Source organism: Ascaphus truei, chromosome 6 (assembly GCF_040206685.1).
Source record: "Ascaphus truei isolate aAscTru1 chromosome 6, aAscTru1.hap1, whole genome shotgun sequence".
Lineage (NCBI taxonomy): Eukaryota > Metazoa > Chordata > Amphibia > Anura > Ascaphidae > Ascaphus > Ascaphus truei.
In genome coordinates, this window is record NC_134488.1 from 64,181,727 (window position 1) to 64,201,908 (window position 20,182).

General features: G+C 43.3%; 1 protein-coding gene across 1 annotated transcript in view; it reads right to left on the bottom strand.

Annotated features, from left to right (window-relative positions):
* Window positions 1-12,213: 12,213 nt before the first annotated feature.
* C6H1orf94 (chromosome 6 C1orf94 homolog) overlaps window positions 12,214-20,182 on the bottom strand; it is a 74,115-nt gene continuing 66,146 nt past the window's right edge. The window contains exons 5-7 of the mRNA XM_075604613.1: window positions 15,644-15,840; window positions 14,069-14,188; window positions 12,214-12,690 (exon numbers count right to left, since the gene is read on the bottom strand). Coding sequence (XP_075460728.1) covers window positions 14,110-14,188; window positions 15,644-15,840 — 276 coding nt within the window. The 3' untranslated portion in view covers window positions 12,214-12,690; window positions 14,069-14,109. The remainder of the gene's footprint in view (window positions 12,691-14,068; window positions 14,189-15,643; window positions 15,841-20,182) is intronic.

A 20,182-nucleotide genomic window follows, 5' to 3' on the forward strand; every position in this document is an offset into this window, starting at 1 on the left:
CGGTTCAGGTTATAGCACCCGTCCCAGTGTTAATTCCCATTCAAGTCAATGGGAGTTAACGCCGGAACTGGTGCAATAACCCTTAACGGCACTTGATGCATGTAAATCATAGAGTGGTCATAATTAGGTGTTTCTTTGCAGAGAAAATATGTTATTATCTCATTCCTTGGATGATCCAGCTTGGAAGACGTTTAGTAATAATAAGGAAATTAAGTGCCTTCACTCCCCATTATCAGCAAGCAGGACATGTACAGTATATTCAAAGTGACCCTATTATCTGGTGTTAAATAATTCACTGGAAATCCTTTGAATGGCCAATATCCTTGTGAATATTCAACAGGGATCTACAGGGCTTCTTCCTGCCCTTGAGGTCAGAGTTTAGTTTGTAGCTTTTAGAAGGTTTGAATTATTTTTCACGTGGGGATTGAGACTTTTGCGCTTTTAATTTAACCTTAAGAGTTACCATTCAGCAAGATGGCAATTTGTAATAAAGGAAAAGTGCTTGGCCATGTAGCACTCTCACTTCCACAGTTTAAAGTGGTGTGTGGTTTTGGAAGAAACTAATGCCGTTTCACATCGACAAGATCCAATACTGATATCCGAATATGACGATAATAATATTATATATTTATATATATAAAACAAAAGAGGAAAGTGCAGGCTCCATAGCGTAATTCAGTACAAATTAGGTTTAATAAAAACAAGGTAAAATCAGCTCACTCACAAAAGTCGCTGGGACAATCACATAAAAAGTCTGTCAAGGGGTCTTTGCTGAATACTGCGCCAGTAGATAGCTGGAAACCTCATGGATTCATAGATAGGTGACATGCATCCGCTTCCAGATGTGCCTCTCTTGGTTCCACTGCTACTGGCTAAGTGATGGCAGACTCATTTGCCCACAGTCCTCAGACAAAAACACTACGCATTTCGTCGTATGGGTAGTGGTGACTTCATCACGAAAAAATCTTGAACGGGGCTAATATATTCCATTATTTAATTATGTTCTTTCGTCATGCCACTAAAGCTTATTTGATTTGATTTGATTGAGAGAGAGAGAGAAAGAGAGAGAGAGAGAGAAGGAAACAGAGAGAGGGTGAATGAGAGAGAGAAGGAAACAGTGAGAGAGAGAAGGAAACAGAGAGAGGGCGAAACAGAGAGAGAGAAAAAGAGAGAGAGAATGAAACAAAGAGAGGGTGAGAGAGAGAGAAGGAAACAGAGAGAGGGCTGTTTTTTTTACTAGTTTCATAGCGCTACTTTTTGTGTGTGTAATATATATATATATATATATATATATATATATATATATATATATATACACACACAGTGGTTGACAAATCACCAAAAAATCTACTCGCCAAACGTGTGCTGCTTGGGCCAATATTTACTCGCCGGGGGTTAAATCGACTCACCCGGGGCGAGCAAATGTATAGGTTTGTCGAACACTTATATATATATATATATATATATATATATATATATATATATATATATAATGTGTGTGTTTCTTTTCATGCAGCTGGTAGCGACAGGTCTAATGCCAGGACCATCCTTCCTCTAATTATACAGGTAAATAAGGATTTTAAACAGTTAGTGTTAGGACGCTTTGGCCAAAGGGTTAACTGAATGACCCTTTTTCAAGAGATATATAGGTATTGACTGTGTATTTTTGTCACTTTGGATGTTGCTCTGGACTTCTTTGTTTCTTGTTTTATACCATTAGCCACGCCCAGTAGCACTCCTCTTGACACACACACACACATATATATATATATATATATATATAGTGGTAATTTTGGGGGGGGTTCTGAGACTTTGCTGGGTATCTGTGTGTTTGTAACTTTGTCCAGCTGGTCTCAGTTGTCTTGGAGGTTAGTGGCTGTTCCCACCCAGGGTTTAAAGCTCGCCCCTCCCCAATATCCAAGTAAGCAGGTTCTTTTCTATGCAGCTGGTTGCGACAGGTTCAATGCCAGGACCATCCTTCCTCTAATTATAGAGGTAAATAAGGATTTTTAATCAGTTAGTGTTAGGACCTGTGATATTATGGTCATGCCTTGAAAGTGGCTTGCAGGCTTATATACGCTTTGGCCGAAGGGTTAACTAAATTACCCTTTTTCAAGAGATATATAGGTATTTCACTGTGTATTTTTGTCACATTGGATGTTGCTCTGGACTTATTTGTTTCTTGTTTTATTGGATATTTTTTGTTGCCAGCCAAACCTGATCTCCCACTTGAAATGGAGGCGGTGGTCATCAACGTTTATCTACCTTGGTTTTTTACTAGAAGGCGGCTTTGGTCAGATTGGCCTGGATTTTCTTCCAGAGTAATTGGAGTTCTTCGATTTTGTCATCCACTGCAGGAACTCCAGAGAGGAGACTGGAAGGAGGAAGGGAAGTGGGATGGTACCCGTAGGCACAAAAGAACGGTGATTTCAGTGTTGAATCCTGCTTCATGGAATTGTTGGAAAACTCGGCCCATGGGAGCAGATCAACCCAGTTGTTCTGTAGCTCAGAAACAAAGCATTGGAGGAATTGTTCTAAGGGCTAATTGGCCAATTCCACTTTGGAATTGGGGGGGGGGCAAATAATTTAGACGAATGTGTGGACGTTGACCTAGGATCCTCTGCCTGAGCCTGCGAAATCTGTTGCAGAAGTGATGATGATACGGCAGAGATGATCTGTGAAGGGGGAATGATGGGCCCCTGCTCTACCTCCTCGGAACCGACAGGAGAGAATTATCGGGATAGAGCATCTGCTTGGATCCTGGATGATAAGAGATCACAAAGTTGAACCAAGTGAAGAAGAGAGCCCACCTTGCCTGTCGTGTCCCGAGTCTCTTTGCTCCTTCAATGCATTCAAGGTTCTTGTGGTCTGTAACGATAGTAATCGTAGAAGTTGTGAATCCGGCAGGAGGAGCCGTGAAGGTTGTGAAGGAGAACGAATAGAAGAAATGCCCAGAGAATATTCCTCTATCTTCACTGGGCACTGAAGTTTCCCGATTTCGTACAGTTTGGGGAAAAATTACCTTTGAGCCCACAGTACAGACACAGCCTCCTGGCACGTCTCCAAGTTCTCTCCTGCTTAGGTAATTTGGTATCACCTACTTGCATCGGTTCCTCCTCAGAGAGAGAGGTGTAGAAAGAGGGGTCTGAAAGTGGCGGGCAAGCCGGATTATTGGGGTTTTCGAGGATCGTTTTCGCTCGGTCTGTCATTCTCACATCCGGAGATCCATTCAGATACAGAGAGCAATTCATTCCTCAAGATCCTTGGGGGTGTCCTGGCAAGTCAGTTATGGAGGGGACCCTATTATTTGTAGAGGATGTTTGAACCAATGTTCGATTCAGTTCGAACTCCAGCCCGCCATGTTCTGCACCCATCGATCCAGGGTAGCCTACATAATTTCCCTACTAACAGACGAGGCTTTTGCCTGGGCCTCTCCCTTCTGGGAAAAGAATCCCCAATGGTTAATGACGCCGCTGCCTTTCTCCAAGCATTTAAAAAAGTTTTTTACTCTCCCGGTCGCGGGTCTTCTGCTTCTGCTTCACTCCTTCGAATCCGGCAAGGAACCTGTACTGTGGGCCAGTATGCCATTGCATTCCAAATCCTTGCTGCGAAGATGGACTGGAACAATGAAGCTCTGTCAATGTTCTTATCCACACCTTTCCCCCCCTCCCCCCCAGCATTCCCTTCCCCCTCCATGATGTAACTTTTTCACCGTTTTATTACACTTCCAATGTCTTCAAACACCACTTTCTCACCCTACATTATCTACATCTCTGGATGTGTTTTGCTTTCCTAACCTCTGTTTTAGCCATATAGTCCTTTGTTAATCAGTATTACTGACCTGAAGAAGAGAGGAGAACTCTCGAGAGCTTGTCCTATGACATAAATTGTTATTCCAAATAAAAAAGGTATCACCTAATACTGAAGTACTCATTTATTCTGCACTATCGCAACCGGACTAACATGGCTATTTCCATTATATATTTATACATATATACATACATACATACAAACATACATACATACATATATACATATATACAACCCCCTTGGAAGTGCAGGCAGCTGACAAATACTGTACGGCTCTTTGGCTGCAAAAGGAAACTCCATCTCCATGCTTGCTATGCTGCAGCAGGGAGTTACTTCTGGGGCAGGTGGATGTGACATGTGATGGACAGGGCTCCAGCCAATGAGATTGGATTCTGGGGATGCGGGGCTAAGAAAGGAGCTTTGATAGAGTCCTTGACAGGAGCTGATACATATAGCTGCTACAGCAGATCTGCACGAGCCTGAATTCAGGCTCGATCGAGTGTGACCAGGAGCCAGTCTATGTTCCGTAAAGAGAGAGCGGACATTGACTTGAGGGAGAGCAGTACAGAGTAAAGAGAGCCTAGCAGATCATCGCCGGGAAGCCACATGGTGTAGCGATCGCCGTTGGATGGGACCTCACCGGTTGCAGTTAAAGTGGTACCGAAGTTTTTTGTGAAGTACAGGCCTGCTGTACTTTGTTCATTAACGAGCTCCAACGGTGTGTCGGCACCATCGCATAGGCCTAGAAACCCAGAGGGCTAAATTGGGAGTTGGGACACATTGTTCATGCTTAAGATGTTTCACATTTGCAACTCAAAGCTGACAACCTCCAAAACAAGTGAGGCAGAGAGAGCAATAGCAGCGGATACAGATGGGATACATATAAAGAACCCTATTCCTACAATGGCCCTTCATGTTTAACAGTGTTTTCAGCTTATGCACCCTGGCCTTTCTTTTATTTGCTGCTGAGTATCTGTAGTTTCTGTTGCTTGTTGGTTAACATGTTGTGATGGTAGGGGGTAACCAGGCTCTCAAATAAAGGTTAAGCCCGTTTTGGTTACCCCTGATCCGTGTATAAGGGGCCAAGAGAGTTAGCTCTTGGGCCCAGTAACATTGTATCTTTCCAATGTCTTGTATGCAATAAAATATTGTATGTGTTTTTCACTTTCCGGGCATGCCAGCAGGCAGGGATTGCTAGGGTCTGAGTTTCAAGGGGGGTTTTGCGGAGGAATTGTTGTCAGAATGTGCCTAGTAGGTTGGGGTCTGGAGTTGTTGGTTCCCCCATAAATGTGCTTGGGAAAAATGCCTGATTCTCAGATACATGTAGGCACATTGTCCCAGCTATATCTCCCCTTGAAAAATCAAGCACAACTCACCACTAGGGCGCCCTGCTTCAGCACAGCCCAGAAAGGTGAATGAGGCACAAGGATGAATAGGTATCCCTGTAGCTGAGGTTATCCCTAAGTTAAGGGGGGTACCCCAGCCAGTGCCAGGTAACCCAGAACCAGTGTAGAATTTGTGGGTGCCCCAACCGTATATAAGGTTGAGGGGGACTCTCAGAGCCCAGACTAAGTTCAAAAGATAGTGTATGGGGAATAAGGCAGCTAGAAATAAAAGTACAACATCTTTTCTATTCTGTCCCCCATACCCACAGACTTACAAGTATATTAAAACCATACGTTATTAATGTAATGTACTGTAATGTAATGTGCTTGTTACATCCGGAACCGTTGTCCAAACAGGCTGCTTGACCTACCCATAGGCGCCAGTAAGTCTGCAGGACATTGGAGTCAGACATTCAAAGAAGTCAGAGATGCCAGAGTGTCAGGAATCGGCGTTCTCCTCGCTTCCCACATAGAGCACTCCCTCCCCGCAGGGAGCTCCTGGACACACAAAACAATCCTGCCTTACCGGCCTCCACGGCTCCTCGCCCCTGCCGCCATCGCGGGATCACTCCCCTCGGCGATTCCTCTGCTCAGCGCCGGGCGCGCCCACGCCCTCCTGCACGCACACCTGCACCATCCACTGGCTCGGTTCACACGCGTACACGAGTTACGGAGCACGCTCAGTCTGCACATTCTTATTCCCGTCCCCCGGACCTCAGGCTCCGCCCCCGCACACTGCACGGGTATACTCAGGTTACTAACAAGACTCACCTGGCCTGTTATGCCTGCACCAATCTGCAGTGTCTCCCTGTAGCTCTTCCTGTCCCGCCTCCGTTCCTAATTGGACCTTCCTGCTTTATCTAGCTCCTCTCTGCTCTCAGTCTTTGCTCGACATAGTCTCTGTATGGAAGTACTTCTGGATTCTCTCAGTGTTTTCACAGGTTCTGACGCAGCTTGTACGACTACCCCCTCTGGCTCTCGATCTCGGCACTCCTTGGACAACGCACACTCTGGTAACCACTTGAACACGGCTTGGACAACGACCTATCTCCACTCTCCACTCCCTGACTTCGGTGAGGCATCCTTCACTCTATCTCTACAACCGGTACCGGCAAGTATTGTCTACCTTACTACACTTGGCCTGGCAACGCTTCATACCACACTCCGGACACGCTCCCTTTGCTGCGGGTGCGTGTATTACCACTTCCCCCTTCAGCTCAGGGGACGGGTCTGGTCTGCGGGCAGCACCGGTGTAACACAGAGGTGTGAAAAGCATTTGGTCAGAGGGGAAGGGCTGAGTACCCAGGTCCGGAGAACAATGGCAGTCGTCTGGGCTGCCACTTGCTCTGCCAGGCCTGGTGGAACCTTTCCCAGCGGGTGGCATTGAGATAGCCAGGGATGGAGGTGGCAAACTTACGCATGTCCCTTGGGCTATTTTGAATTTCTCGCTTTTCTAGCCGGTTTGGCTCTGATTGGTTGCTGGGAATTTCCCCACGTGATGGTTGGCTGCTGCGTTTTGTGAATGAAACTCAGAATACTATAAACAACGTGTGAGCCAATCAGATTCGAGTCTTCCAGTATTAAGAGCGTGGCGGGATTTTCAAAGTTGCTCTTGGCGAATAGCAGAGCAGCCGGCTTCAATTTCTAACCTGAAAAGTCTGCCCGCTGGAGTCTAAGTCCTGACTTTTTGTGGCCAAGTTCTCAATAACGAACGTATCGGACGCGGCTGGAATCTCATGCCGAGTTTAGTTCCAGAGGATTGGTACTAACTTGCGGTCTAGAAAGTTCAAGTTCTCAGAAGGGAAGGGAGCGGTGTGGTGTGGAACTTCACGCAGATTTGGGAACCAGGAGATTCCGGGCTAAGTCCCGGTCAGGGTAAAACTCTTATTTAGAGTTCCCTGCACCTAGGAAAGCCTAGTTTTTGACCCCAGTCCCAAAGTAAGTATGTATTTTTTGTCTGTATTTTGTGTATCATTGTGTGTAAGCAAATTTATGCCGAATAAATTACAATTTATTTAATTACCCTGTTTTGCTCAATGAATGATCCCGGTAAAAAGGTGTAAATTGCCTGGTCTAACCATGACACGTTAACTGCGATGCAAACCCCTCAGGCAAACTAAGTGGTTAAACTGTTGAGTTCCCCCAACTCCTGTCCCTTCAGACTGAAACTCATAAGACTGCAACTTATTAAAGCAACTGGGAGCTGGTTGACACACTGTATATATACAGTACTCTCTGCTAACGTATTTACCCCATGGTATACATCACATCTTGACAAAGGTCAGTGTGTTTGACCAAAACGTCGATGTGTGGATTAAAATTCCTTTTTTTTGCATGAAGACCTCTGGAGTGCCGGTTCCTTCTTGTTTTTGGAGGATGTGTCCTATACATCACATTTATATCACAGTTGCACTTATAAATAGTTTTATCATCAGAAATGTCTCACCGTTTGTCTTTTTTACAACAGAAGTCTGGGTTTTTGTTAAATATTTTTACATTTTTAATTACCACCCGAGACACATAACTATACTCCCCAGGCGTTCCATGCTCTTATCTGGGGTACTTCCCACCTACTCCCGGTAACCACAGACTCTCAGGTGAAGACACAACCTTGAAACTATGCCATGGTGGTTTCTGGGGGGTGGAGTGTCTAGCCTTAAACAGTACAGTACAAGAAAGTACTTTAACTTTAAGCGAAAGGACTGAGGTAGACAAGATGTGACAAGGCAGATATCTTGAATGAAGGAGTTCTAACCTGCTGTTGTAGCAGTTACACAAAGTTCTATGCAGCTCCTGAGGCAAATCCCTATGCTACTGTATGTTAAATAAATACGTTTGTTTCATATTTACCTGTCTCTAGAAAGTGTGCTTGGAAGAAAGTATTTAAGTGTTTCAGTATAACTGAGAACTGGATGCAAAAGGAAAAAAACAGCACTCCACAGGGCTTTGCAAACGTAAAAAAAGAGTGTTTAATGGTGGACAGATCGACGTTTCGGTCCGAACCGGGACCTTTGTCACGTTAGGACGAAACATAAATCTTTCCACCATTCATACTCTTTTTTTACATTTACAAAGCCCTGTAGAGTGCTATTTTTTCCTTTTTTCTCCAGTTTGCAGTGATTACCCCTGCAGGGTATAACTGTGCACCTGAGATATTTCAACAGATGCAGTGAGTGCTCCTACTGTGGAAGTTTTGGCACAACTCAGAACATAACGGGCAATGACCTGTGCTAACTCTGCGCCCAGAAGACACACTAGAAAAATACCCGTAAAAGTTACCACCCACAAAACTAACAATGCAAAGAATCCCGCGAACCAGCACTGAGTCACGACAAACTAAGTGATCTAATATGCAAAGATTCAGTACATAAAAGGGATAACATACAAATCAACAGCAGCAAATTAACGGGAAGATATACAAACAATCCTACAACTTACACAGAAGGGGTCGCTGGGCAGTGGTTTTAGGTCTGTGGGGTTCGGAAAGGGATCTGTGAATCCCGGCATAGTTGCAGGGGTTTTTGCCAGGTCCAGATAATCCAGGGAGAGGACTACCACCGATTGGAAGGTGTACCCAGATAAGGGACGAGAGGGGGACAGGAGCAGTGGAACCTGGTGCAGGTAAGGGCAGCCCACGTTGACAGGGCAGAGGCAGACCAAGGGCTATGGGCAGGGGGAACACTGGAGTTATTAAAGGAGGTGAAAAGGGGGACTACGGAGAGGAATTCAGGGGCAGGAGGACAATTGGGGGCTCCAGGGATGGTCGCCTCCATCCTCATGGGGCAGGATAGTAACACTATGTGACAATGGGAGGGGGATAGATGCCTCGTGTGGACAGGAGTGCACCTTTAACCACTACCCCACACCTGGGTTTTCGACCATGTGACTATGGCCGTTGCTTTAATTGCACTGCACAGAAATATGAGTTGAGAGTGAGACATAATAAGTAAAAAAAACAAAACAACAGGATTTCTGTGAAAGACATTAACATAACATGCACAGCATTTCAATAATTAACATGGAAATTAGCCTATAATTCATACCGCAGCCATAATCCTTACCAAGAATGGGTAGAAATAGCAAGGACAAAAGACGCTGATTTTCTGTGCCTCTCTACTTCGTGAGCGTGTTAATGTTTATTGGTCATACAGTGATATGAAAGATAATCAGCAATTTTCCTTAGTGATTTCAGTCTGTATTTTAGGCTGAGAGATGATAACTTTTATTACATACTGTTACTTAATGAACCCCTCTCTTCAAAGTGTAATTGAATATATTTACTAATTCCTAGTTTGTCATCTTTATCTAAGGCAGAGAAAATAAATGAATCAGATGGGATGTTTTTATTCCGTTTATTACATTTGGAATCCTTGAGGAGAGTGACGCTGAGCGTGCAGAATGCAGAGCTGAGTGATTGAATATACTGCCTGTGTGCATATATCAAACACAATTAGTACATTTTCCTTTCTGCAGTTCTGAAATACCTTGTTTTTTTTTTTTTACAGCATGTGTTACTTGTTCTTTTCGAGGTTAATTGATTGGACATTTTTAACACTTTACAGCTCTAGACTAGGAATGCTCAACACCAGTCCGCAAGCCTCCCCCCAACAGGTCACATTTTCAGGATATCCCTGCTTCAGCACAGGTGGCTCAATCAATGGCTCAGTCTTAGCCACCTGTGCTGAAGCAGAGACTTATTGAGCCACCCGTACTGACGCAGGGACTTTTTAAGATACCTGTGCTGAAGCAGGGACTGATTGAGCCACCTGTGCTGAAGCTGGGATATCCTGAAAACCTGATCTGTGGGGGGGGAGGGGATATTGAGAACTAGCATTGAGCACACGTGCTCTAGTGCTCCAGAACTGAAGGCGTTAAACATTGCTAGAGAAACGTATTGGGAAAATAAAAATGCATACAGTATATACCTGTGATGGGTTTCTCTATGCCAAACTGAGTAAACTCTAACATTTTGACTTTACAGATGTAGCCATTATTGCAACCCCGGGCTCGCTCACGCTGATTCAAAACAATAGCCGCTCCTCCCACTGGTGCGTTATGTGTGTCCCGCTGCAAAAGCCCCTAGTGTCTGGATGGGGGTAGTGCCAAGACTTAAACATTGTAATGTATGCCAGACCCTATAATAGGCCAAAAGATATACGCGAAAGCCCTATTTCAGTGACTGGATGGGTGTAACACCAGATTTAGGAATTACTTAAATTACGTAGTGTTATTTCTCTCTTCTCTCCTCCAAAAGCCTTATTTCATTGCCAAGGCTTCAATAATGCTGCGTTACTTATTTGAAGATAATGTAGCATTATCCTGAAATAGCGTGATGTTAATCCTATGCTAATGAGCTCTAGTGCTGCTGTTATTTTTGCATGGAATCTGTTTTATGAGTACACTGATATCCTCAGGGCAAATATCATCCGTTCCTGATTTAGCCAAAGTCGCGTTATTTGCCCTGATTTTCAAGAGTTTAGTGAGTAACGGTGTGGGACATACTGGGGGCTATGCACTAAGCAGTGATAACTACTTTTAAGTGAGATAAATGGCTTTTAAGACCGATACTGCCTGCTGCGTGATTCACAAAGCAGTGACAACAGTGCAGTATCGCTAAGGTGATTATGTGGTTAGGGGTCATTAGATAGTATTTTTGATTGCATTGTTTATGGCAACGGAGGACATGGACAGTGATGAGGATGAGGACGGTCTTCATCGTGGCAGCCTGGCAGGGGTGAGAGCAAGTTTTAGTTACTTTATTTCTGCTGCTTAATGTTGTATTTTAAATGGGCAAATGCACTATTATCCATATCTGGATAATAGTAATGTTGCCCATTACTGTACTGTATGTGTTATGGGGGAAGGGTGTGTGTATTTAATTCAAAGTATTGGATGTTTTTTTGGGGGGGCACAGGATTGGTACCGCAAGCCAGCGGGGAGACCCGGACACCCCCGGACACCACTTGGGGACCCCTGTGGGGCCCTTGGACAGATGCGGGGACCACCTGAAGGCCCCAGGACACCCGCGGGGACCACCCGTGGGACACTGCCGGCCTATAGTATCATTCCTGTGCTTAAATTTTTTTTAAATGTATGTTAGGGGGTTATAGGGGTTGTTTGGGGCACAGGGAGTGGGTAGTACATATTGCAATGTTTATTGGGGGCAATTGCCCCAAATAAAGCTGCTATTATGCCTTAACCCCTTCATTGCCTTAGCGGATAGCTGCTAAGGTAATGAAGCTGCTTTAATGTAATTTTTTAATAGTGTGCGGGAACAGAGGGTCTCCTCAGCTGAACTGCTTCGATTTCTGGCTCAGGAACCCCCTGCTTCCTGAGTTACAGGCCCCGTAACGGGGCCTGTATCTCATGAAGTAGGGTGTCCCCGAGACTGAAACCAATGCGGTTCAGCTCAGGAGACCCCCTGCACATGTACACTATTATTAAAATGTATATGTATACTGTACGATGGCCTGTTAGAGTCATGCATGGAGACGCAGCGTCTCCATGCAGCTCTTATAGGCTGCTTTTTTTTCTATCAGCTATCGTGCTATAGAATTCACAGCTCAATAGTAGGGGGAAAAAAACAGGTCGCATGATCGGGCATGTTTTTGATCGAACCTACACAAAAGCGCTTCACTTAGTGAATCCCATCATTTTATAACGGGCGAGTCAAAATGTCATACTGGAACGCAAAAGCTCACTGTTTAGTGCATAGCCCCTTAAGTGTCTGTTGAGAATAGGATCTGCTCTAAAATAAAACCTTTTTTCCCACAAACTTTTATGCGTCTGCCCAGTCTTTTAAATATATGCAATCTTGTGATGTAATGACCGATTAAAATGCATCCATTTTTTTTTAAAATAACATTTTTATAGAAATGTTAACAACCTGTTTTTTTTGCTGCTATTTATGTCTTTAACATTGACATTGCTGGATCATTTTTTTTGTCGGCGTGCGACTCTCACACACATTTTATGTTTTTTTACTCATAAAACTCACAAATTCAAACAAATCCTGAAATATAATCTTATTTATTCTTCACAAACTATTGTAGCCAAATAACACACGAGTCAAACGGATAAAAAAATGCTCGAATTCTTACATATATTTGAACTTTTTGCTGGGGGGGATAACACTGTAAATGCATTGTAAAATTTAACCCTTTAGCTACCTTCGGGTTAAGTGGAGTTTTCTTTCAATTTTATTTCCATGACTGTCAAGTTTACAAGTCTTGTTTTACATCACTGAGATCTGTAATAGACGTTTGTTCCCCTGTAAATATAATTGAAGTTGAGCTTGTTATTAACGCAATCAAACTGTCAGCATGTGAAGCGAACGTCGGTGGGAGAAAACGCAGCTTCTGCTGTGAGACAAAGAGCGGATTCTGATAAATGCTTTTAGTTAAAGTTTCTGGTCGGGGTGGGAGGCGGATAGGAGAAAGATATTTCTTTAGGTTTCCGGTGCAAAACGTTGGCAAGCGTCCGTCAACTGTACATCCTGAAATATAAAGATATGTAAAAAGAAAATTAGCCAGGTTTTTAAGGCACAGTCTGCTTAGCAACATAAATTGGTTGTGGAATGCAATGAACGCACTCAACCATCTAACAGCTTTATTCAGTATACTATACATAGGTACATTTGCTTGATATATATGTTGGAGTAGATTGTCCCCGCAAAAGACCCATAGTAGATGAGAAGTAACCAGTCAGTGACGTTATCACCACCCGCCGGACAGGGGGCACACCATCCTAGATGGGCAAAGTCAGATAAGCTTGCGATTTTATTTGTGAGGGTTTTCTCTTATATTGTATCAATAAATTGTTATTGTACAGTTTACACATTGTATGTTTTTTGTTTGTGCTTTATATATATATATATATATATATATATATATATATATATATATATATATATTACACAGTATGTACACAAAGACAGAAAGTGCAAAATCTACATGTAACCCTCTTTACCTGTTTCCTATATACTGTATTAGAGGGAAAGGAGTCCTCACTTCCCACACAAAGACACCAGAATTCAACAATTCAACAAAACAGAAGCACAAGGTAACCCACAATGTGCAGGTTGTTTCGCAACTAATCAATGTTGCTTTTTGAAGGGAGTCCCTTGAAGAAGCAAGATTGTTTAGTTGTGAAGCGCGTAGGAGGAAGGACTTTGTCTTTGTGGAGGACCTGTAGCCTACTGGAGCTTCGACCAGTGATGTCACTGCAGCACGAAAGTCCTGCCAGCCGGCAGCACAGAGTCTCCAACTATCTGTATCTTATACAGATAAGCTTATTGTATTTTGCACATTGTGAATGCGTTTTATCAGCTTTTTCATCCTTGATTATGTTATTTAAGAGTCTCCAGATTGTGGGTTGCCTTGCTCTTCTGTTTTATAGATTTATTGTGTAAAGACAATTACAATTAATTGACTTAACGCTTGGCTAATCACATTAGATACAGTAGGTTTGATTAGCACCTACACTACCGACACACTTTATTGAAGTGTGGTCGGTACCGCAAGCCGGGAAATCTCCCGGCTTGCTAGTGGCCGCCCCTCGGCGTGCCGCGCGTCATAGACGCGCGGTCACGCGTCATCGGGAGCGTGCGCCCCCTGCACGCGTGTCCAGGGGCTCCCCGAGGGAGCCCTGGTGTCCCGCGATCGCGGGACAGCGGCAGGGGGTTCCGGGGGACCCGGCGGACCCGGCAGCGGTAGGGAGAGCGCCCCGATCGGAGGGCGCTCTTCCGCTGCTTCGGCGCGCGCCCGTCACACTCGGGCGCGCGCCAGGTTACTGCTGCGGCACAGAACGGGCAAATGCTCGAATAAACTGTGCCGCAGCAGTATATAAGCCCGGTGGAGACAGACGGTACTTACTTGGGTTCACATCTTTAATGCTCAGTTGCATTGATGAGGAATCAAAACGGCTTCATTCCATTCCCACTGGACGTAAAGTAAGGGCCGTTTATTACTGGTCTAGTGATGGGAGGATTGAACCTAATGGATGACAGTTCATTATAATGTATAAGTGCTGTGACATTAGCCATGCTCAATCTGCTTTGCTTAGATGCTTTCTTATTTATACGCAACAGGAGCTACATGAGCTGCTCTTAGACATGGGACATTTGATTGGCTCAGGTAGTTGACTTGGATATGCTTAAGTTATCAGTTTTCTCACTTGTCAGAATATCTTATGTGTCCATATTCGTGTTTATTTCTCGTGCTCATCATTTTAGCATCCGGTGCATAAAGTGTGACTGCCTTTCATTGAGTGGGACTGCCTTTCATTGAGTGGGGCTGACTTTCATTGAGTGGGGATGACTTTCATTGAGTGGGACTGCCTTTCATTGAGTGGGATTGCCTTTCATTGAGTGGGGCTAACTTTTATTGAGTGGGGCTGCCTTTCATTGAGTGGGACTGTTTTTGACTATGTGAGACTGACTTCCAGTGAGTGAGACGGTTCTCAACTGTATGATACTGCCCTCCAGTGAGTGTGACTGCCTTCCAGTGAGTGTGACTGCCTTCCAGTGAGTGTGACTGCCTTCCAGTGAGAATGACTGACTTCAAGTGAGTATGACTGCTTTCCAGTGAGTGAGACTTGTTCTAAATGACTATCCTCCAATTAGTGAAACTCACTTCGGCCCATATTGAATATGATGTGAAGCTGCTTCTCAGTGCCTGAAAAGCTCTATCCAAATGAACAGGGCAAAAATCTTCACCAACACAGGAAAGTGGCTTCACTGCATATTGAATAAGGGCCTTAGAGAGGTCTCACAGGGTTACTATTACCATGGGCTATAGATGGGCGACTCAAACTTTAGACATGGCTCAGCTTCATTTCACTATGCTCATTTCCAGGAACCCTATGCACCCTTCTTGTATTATGCCATGACCTATACATACTAACTCTATTATAAACTCAATTAATGTCATTGTGTAGATTGTTTTAATCAATCAACTCTGGCCATTACTAACCTCTTCTCTGCCATATTGTTACATAATCTATTGATATCTGCTTTACTTAAAGGTACAGTTTCATGTGCATGTTTATTATTTTAAGATGTATTCCCCATACTGTACACTTGTCTTGTGTTTCCCTGCTCGCTGAGGTTTTTAAACGGTGTATTAATCCCTACAAAATATGCCCAAAAACAAAATTCCATTTGCTACAAATCCCCTCTCATTTAGTGACATCCCTGGATTTCAAAGGACCTTATCTGTGAAATTAAGGATAAGACGGCACCATTTGTACTCTGCTTGGAAAACAGCTCTGTGCTGGTGGCGTGAAGCAAGTGAAAATAAACTGGAGTAGTTGTCACATGAACACTCTGCTGGTGCTTCTATGTCATGGGGCCCCTGGCTTGCCAAATCTCGAGACTTGGTAGCCACGTCATGGGGGCCTCACCCAAGCAGTACATTTTTCTTTCATGCACTGTATCCTCTTAAACCTACCTGTACAGATGAGGGAAGAGAAATTGCGGCCCGTCGCCTGCCATCGGGGGAGGATCTCGGGTGTTCGTTGTCGGTTTGGATGAGTTCCTCTGTTGGTACAAATAATCCGGCTGCACAAATGGTATATAATGTAGCAGCGGGCTGTATGGGGTACAGAACACCGGCTGTGAAACTTGCTGGGGGTTGTATGGATGAACCTAGGAAAAGGGGGAGGAAAAACCCAAAATATATCTGTAATATATATATATTTACTTACAATTGTATTGTATCTTATGCATAGGATATGGGTGTAGCTGGAGAGGGGGGTTGGTCCAGTATTAAAGGGGTTGCACCCCATATGGCCACCCCCTGACCTCACCAGGGAGGCAAGGGGTTAACTGGACTGCGGTCCAGGAATGTGGCTTACACCTTGTCATGTCAGGAAACTGTATGTTCCCCTGTTCCCATGTTTCATTATAATCCTGTATTTTAATGTTTTAAAGTGCATTTCTGTATCTCCAGTTCTGGAGGTCACAGAGAGTTGGTATTTGGCCAATATGTGGAGTCACTGTAGGCATTAAGAACTGGCAAATTTCTATCCACTGAGCCCACCAGAATGGAACTTATTAATATGTGTAGATATTAAAGTATATATGTATGGTATTTTGGATCTGCTCTGAAAATGCAGACCATCTGCTATGCTAATAGGTCATGAAGGGCAGCCGGCTGATTGAGCCTAAGCACTGTGATCAAAAGTTAACTGCCCGGATTGTTTACACTAAGTACTAATCAACAGACCAAGTACTAATCAACAAGACTCTGCCACTCTAATTGTTACCTGAGGGCAGAGAATCATCAAACTGGAGTGGTTTGTAAGTGTTATGTCTACACCTACAAACAATGCAGATACTTCATTTGGTAGATTGGTCGTCGCCCCTGATTTAATTATGGGGCTACCCATAGAGTCCCAGTAAACATGGGCTAATTAGCTGGGGGGCATGGGTTAATCTGTGTCTCCACGTTAGGGATTGGATACAGATAATTGTTCACCAATAGTCTGTATTCAATGTTAAGAATAGGGTTACACAGGTATATAAACTGTGTCAACCCTACAGTTTTTAGTTGTGCTTCTGATTCCAGCTGGAATGTCACCGGATTGCTGGAGAATTGCTAGCTGATACTTCTCCATCCCCCAACCCAAAGTAAGCGTTACCTTCTTTTCTGTTAATTGTACTATATTGCTGTGTTCACCTTTTTTAAGAAATAAATATATTTTATTATATCTAAGCCTCGTTCAGTTCAACCCAGATATTTGGTGTTCATTATATCTTGTCATAAGCTACCGTGACAATGGGATACAGAAAAAAAAACAGGGAAGGGAGGAGTGATACAGAAAAAGAGGGGGAGCAGGTAAGAAAGTTCCATAGTAACATGAGAACATCATACCACAAGGGATGCACACTTGATATTCCTAGTATAGTTTGCGGAATAAGATTTTAGAATGGCCATTGTTTGTTCTTATCTAGATTCAATATAACTTTGCAAAAGGGCATCACTTGCACATCAGGTGGTTATGAAGTGAGATTAATTTGATTAGATGTTGGGAGCGAGTCAGAGGAACATAGGGTGTCTTTATAGGATTATGGTCATAGGGTCAAATGTTGAGCCTCCCAACATAAGTAGCCACGGGTATATGATCGTGAATTACTCCACTGTATTGTTGAGAAATGTGGTCAATTTTTGCATAGTACGTTACTTGCCACACTTTATTGACAATTTTAGCCATTAATGGAGTGGGGCCCTATCACAACGCCGCAATAGAGCACTTAGCCACTGCCAAAATGTGAGTGATTAGTTGCGTTCTCTATAAGAGTCGTTCAGCAGTGGCCTATTCAAGAGGGCTACCCAAGTGTTAGTATGAATTGATAAACCCAAAGGCTGAATACTTGTGACCAGAGTCTAGTAATTATGGTGCACCTCCAACATATATGTAGCATCGTCACCCTTTGGTCACATCCACAGAAGCACTTTGGTGTGGTCTGGCCATATATTTAATTAAATTCTGTTAGGAGTCATATACCAGCAATATGAGATGTTTAACTATTCTCTTTTATTATGGTATTGATGGAAATTGAAGCTATTAATTTCCATACGTCATCACAGATTTCGGTGTTCTAATGTTTCACCTAAATCTGATTCCCACTGTCTATTGTGAAATAAATCTCTATCTTGATGTGCAGACGTAGTAAGACTTGCCATCCCTAGCACCACGGACGAGCAAATAAAAGTCAGCGGCACTGGGGATAGTGTCTGAAGCAATAGCACTGCTGGGGGTCCATGCTGGATGGAACACCCAAAAACATTAATCCTTTGGTGCCACGACCATCACAGTTGCTGGACTGCGAGTGGCGGTGGCGGAAGCGTTCAGTCTTGCTACATTTGTACTGGAATAAAACATTGGTGTAGAAAGGAAATGTGACTCTTTCCCTATGATCTGCAGAACATTTCAAATGATGGCAACTTGCCTGACGGCAAGTTTTTTTTCGAGAATTTAGTTGTGATAAAGTGTCGGCGTTGTAGGTAGCAGAATAATTCAGAGTTAGGAATCTGATTCTATTCCTTTAGGAGTTCAAAAGATTTGATATTAGTGCCTGAAGTCATATCAGTCGCTCTCAGAAGATCCTTATTTAACCACCATGCATAATCTCCTACAACACATCCTGGTTTGAATAGAGGATAAAGGAAGAGAGGAGGCATATTTGACTCTGTTGTAGTGAGCCCTGTTTTCAGGTCAACTGTATCGCACAACTTTACACCCATCTGATATTATAAGGAGAGACATGCCATAGCGCTAATTCTGCTATCTGTGCCACCTGCTATTATAACTTTAGATGGGGTACTGCTGACCCTCCCTCATCTTTTGGGCTGTATAGGGTATTGCGTCAAAGTCTAATTTTGTTTTTGTTGCATACAGTATAAAGAGCATTGTGTGTCGGTGTAGGTCATGGATATATTTAGTTTTAACAAGGATAGGTAAGACTCAAAATAAATAAAGAATCTTTGGCAAAAGTGTAATTTCGACCCCAAAGTTTTGAGGTATTTTTTAAGCGTTTTATACATGTAAGGAAAGTTAGCTTGATATAGATTATTGTATGACTTAGCAATATTTATTCCCAAATACTGTAGGGTATTGTCACCCACCCAAGAGTCGGTCACAGTCACCCACCCATTCTGTCAGCCACCCCTCTTTTACCCACCCCCTCTCTGTCACTCTCTCTGTCACCCCCACACTCTCTGTCTCTCTGTCACCCACACTCTCTCACACTCTGGATCTGGATATCTTATTTACCCTATATATCTTAACTGCCCTATACCTACACCGAAATAACCTATACTGCTTTCTTCCAGATCTGACTCTCGAGCTTCACACGGGAGACATCGGAATCCCCCCTAACCCGGAAGACAGATAGGGTAACACCTCCCCTCCAATGTATAACATTGCGGGAATGAGGGTACCTGAACATTGAGGGACTGCGGATCAGGTAAGATCCCAGGTGGGATTGCTGTTTTAGATATTGTGAAGTGGGGGCGCTAAGACACTGGTTAAAGGGTTCAGGAAACTAGTCATTCACATCTGGCTTTTTTTTTCTAGATCCGCCATTTACACACACATACACACACACACACACACACATACACACACGTAATTATGTAACAAGGACTAATTGTAGTAAAGTATAAATGTAATACAATAAATAAACTGTTATGTCAAAAACGAATGTTGTTATCAGTTCTTACTAGGAATTTATTAAATTTCTTTTTTAAAAAGCGGGGCTGGGGGCTAGGGGCTTTTTGGTTCAGCGAGTAGATTTTTGGGTGATTTGTCGACCTGTGTGTGTGTGTATATATATATATATATATATATATATATATATATATATATATATATATATATATATATATAAACTTATGCTTAGTTTATTAACCCCCATTCAGGATATATTTCACAGAACATTTGTATGCATTTAGCATAAGGACCTGCTACTGAGACTTACCTTGACGTTGGTTAGCAGGCTTGTCATTATTTGATCAAAGGATGTAACCAAAAATCTCCTTTGCATTACAGACTCAGGCCAATCTTTTCACCAGCAGCATGCTCCTTACACCGAGAAGCACGGTGAATATATATTTGTTTTATATATATATATATATATATATATTTATGCATGTCACACTATAGACATAGATAGGTATCTCTGGTTCTTACAAGGTTGCAAGCCGCTGCTTTACATGTCAAGATGCATTTCTATCCTGCGTAGGGCTAACAGGCATGTGCCTGGGACTTCGAAATGATTCATTTCCAAAGCAGTGAACCTCACACAACATTGGTGAATGATTGCGAGCCTGACAAGGACTTTAATGGCAGGTACCATTGTTTTATCATGCTAGGTATCACAATGTAATTCAGTTTGGCATGCTGCACTTAGTGTAATAAAGATGCTTCTCTGACACAGATCTGCTCACGCTGTAATGATGTTTACTGCGCTGTACGTGTACTCT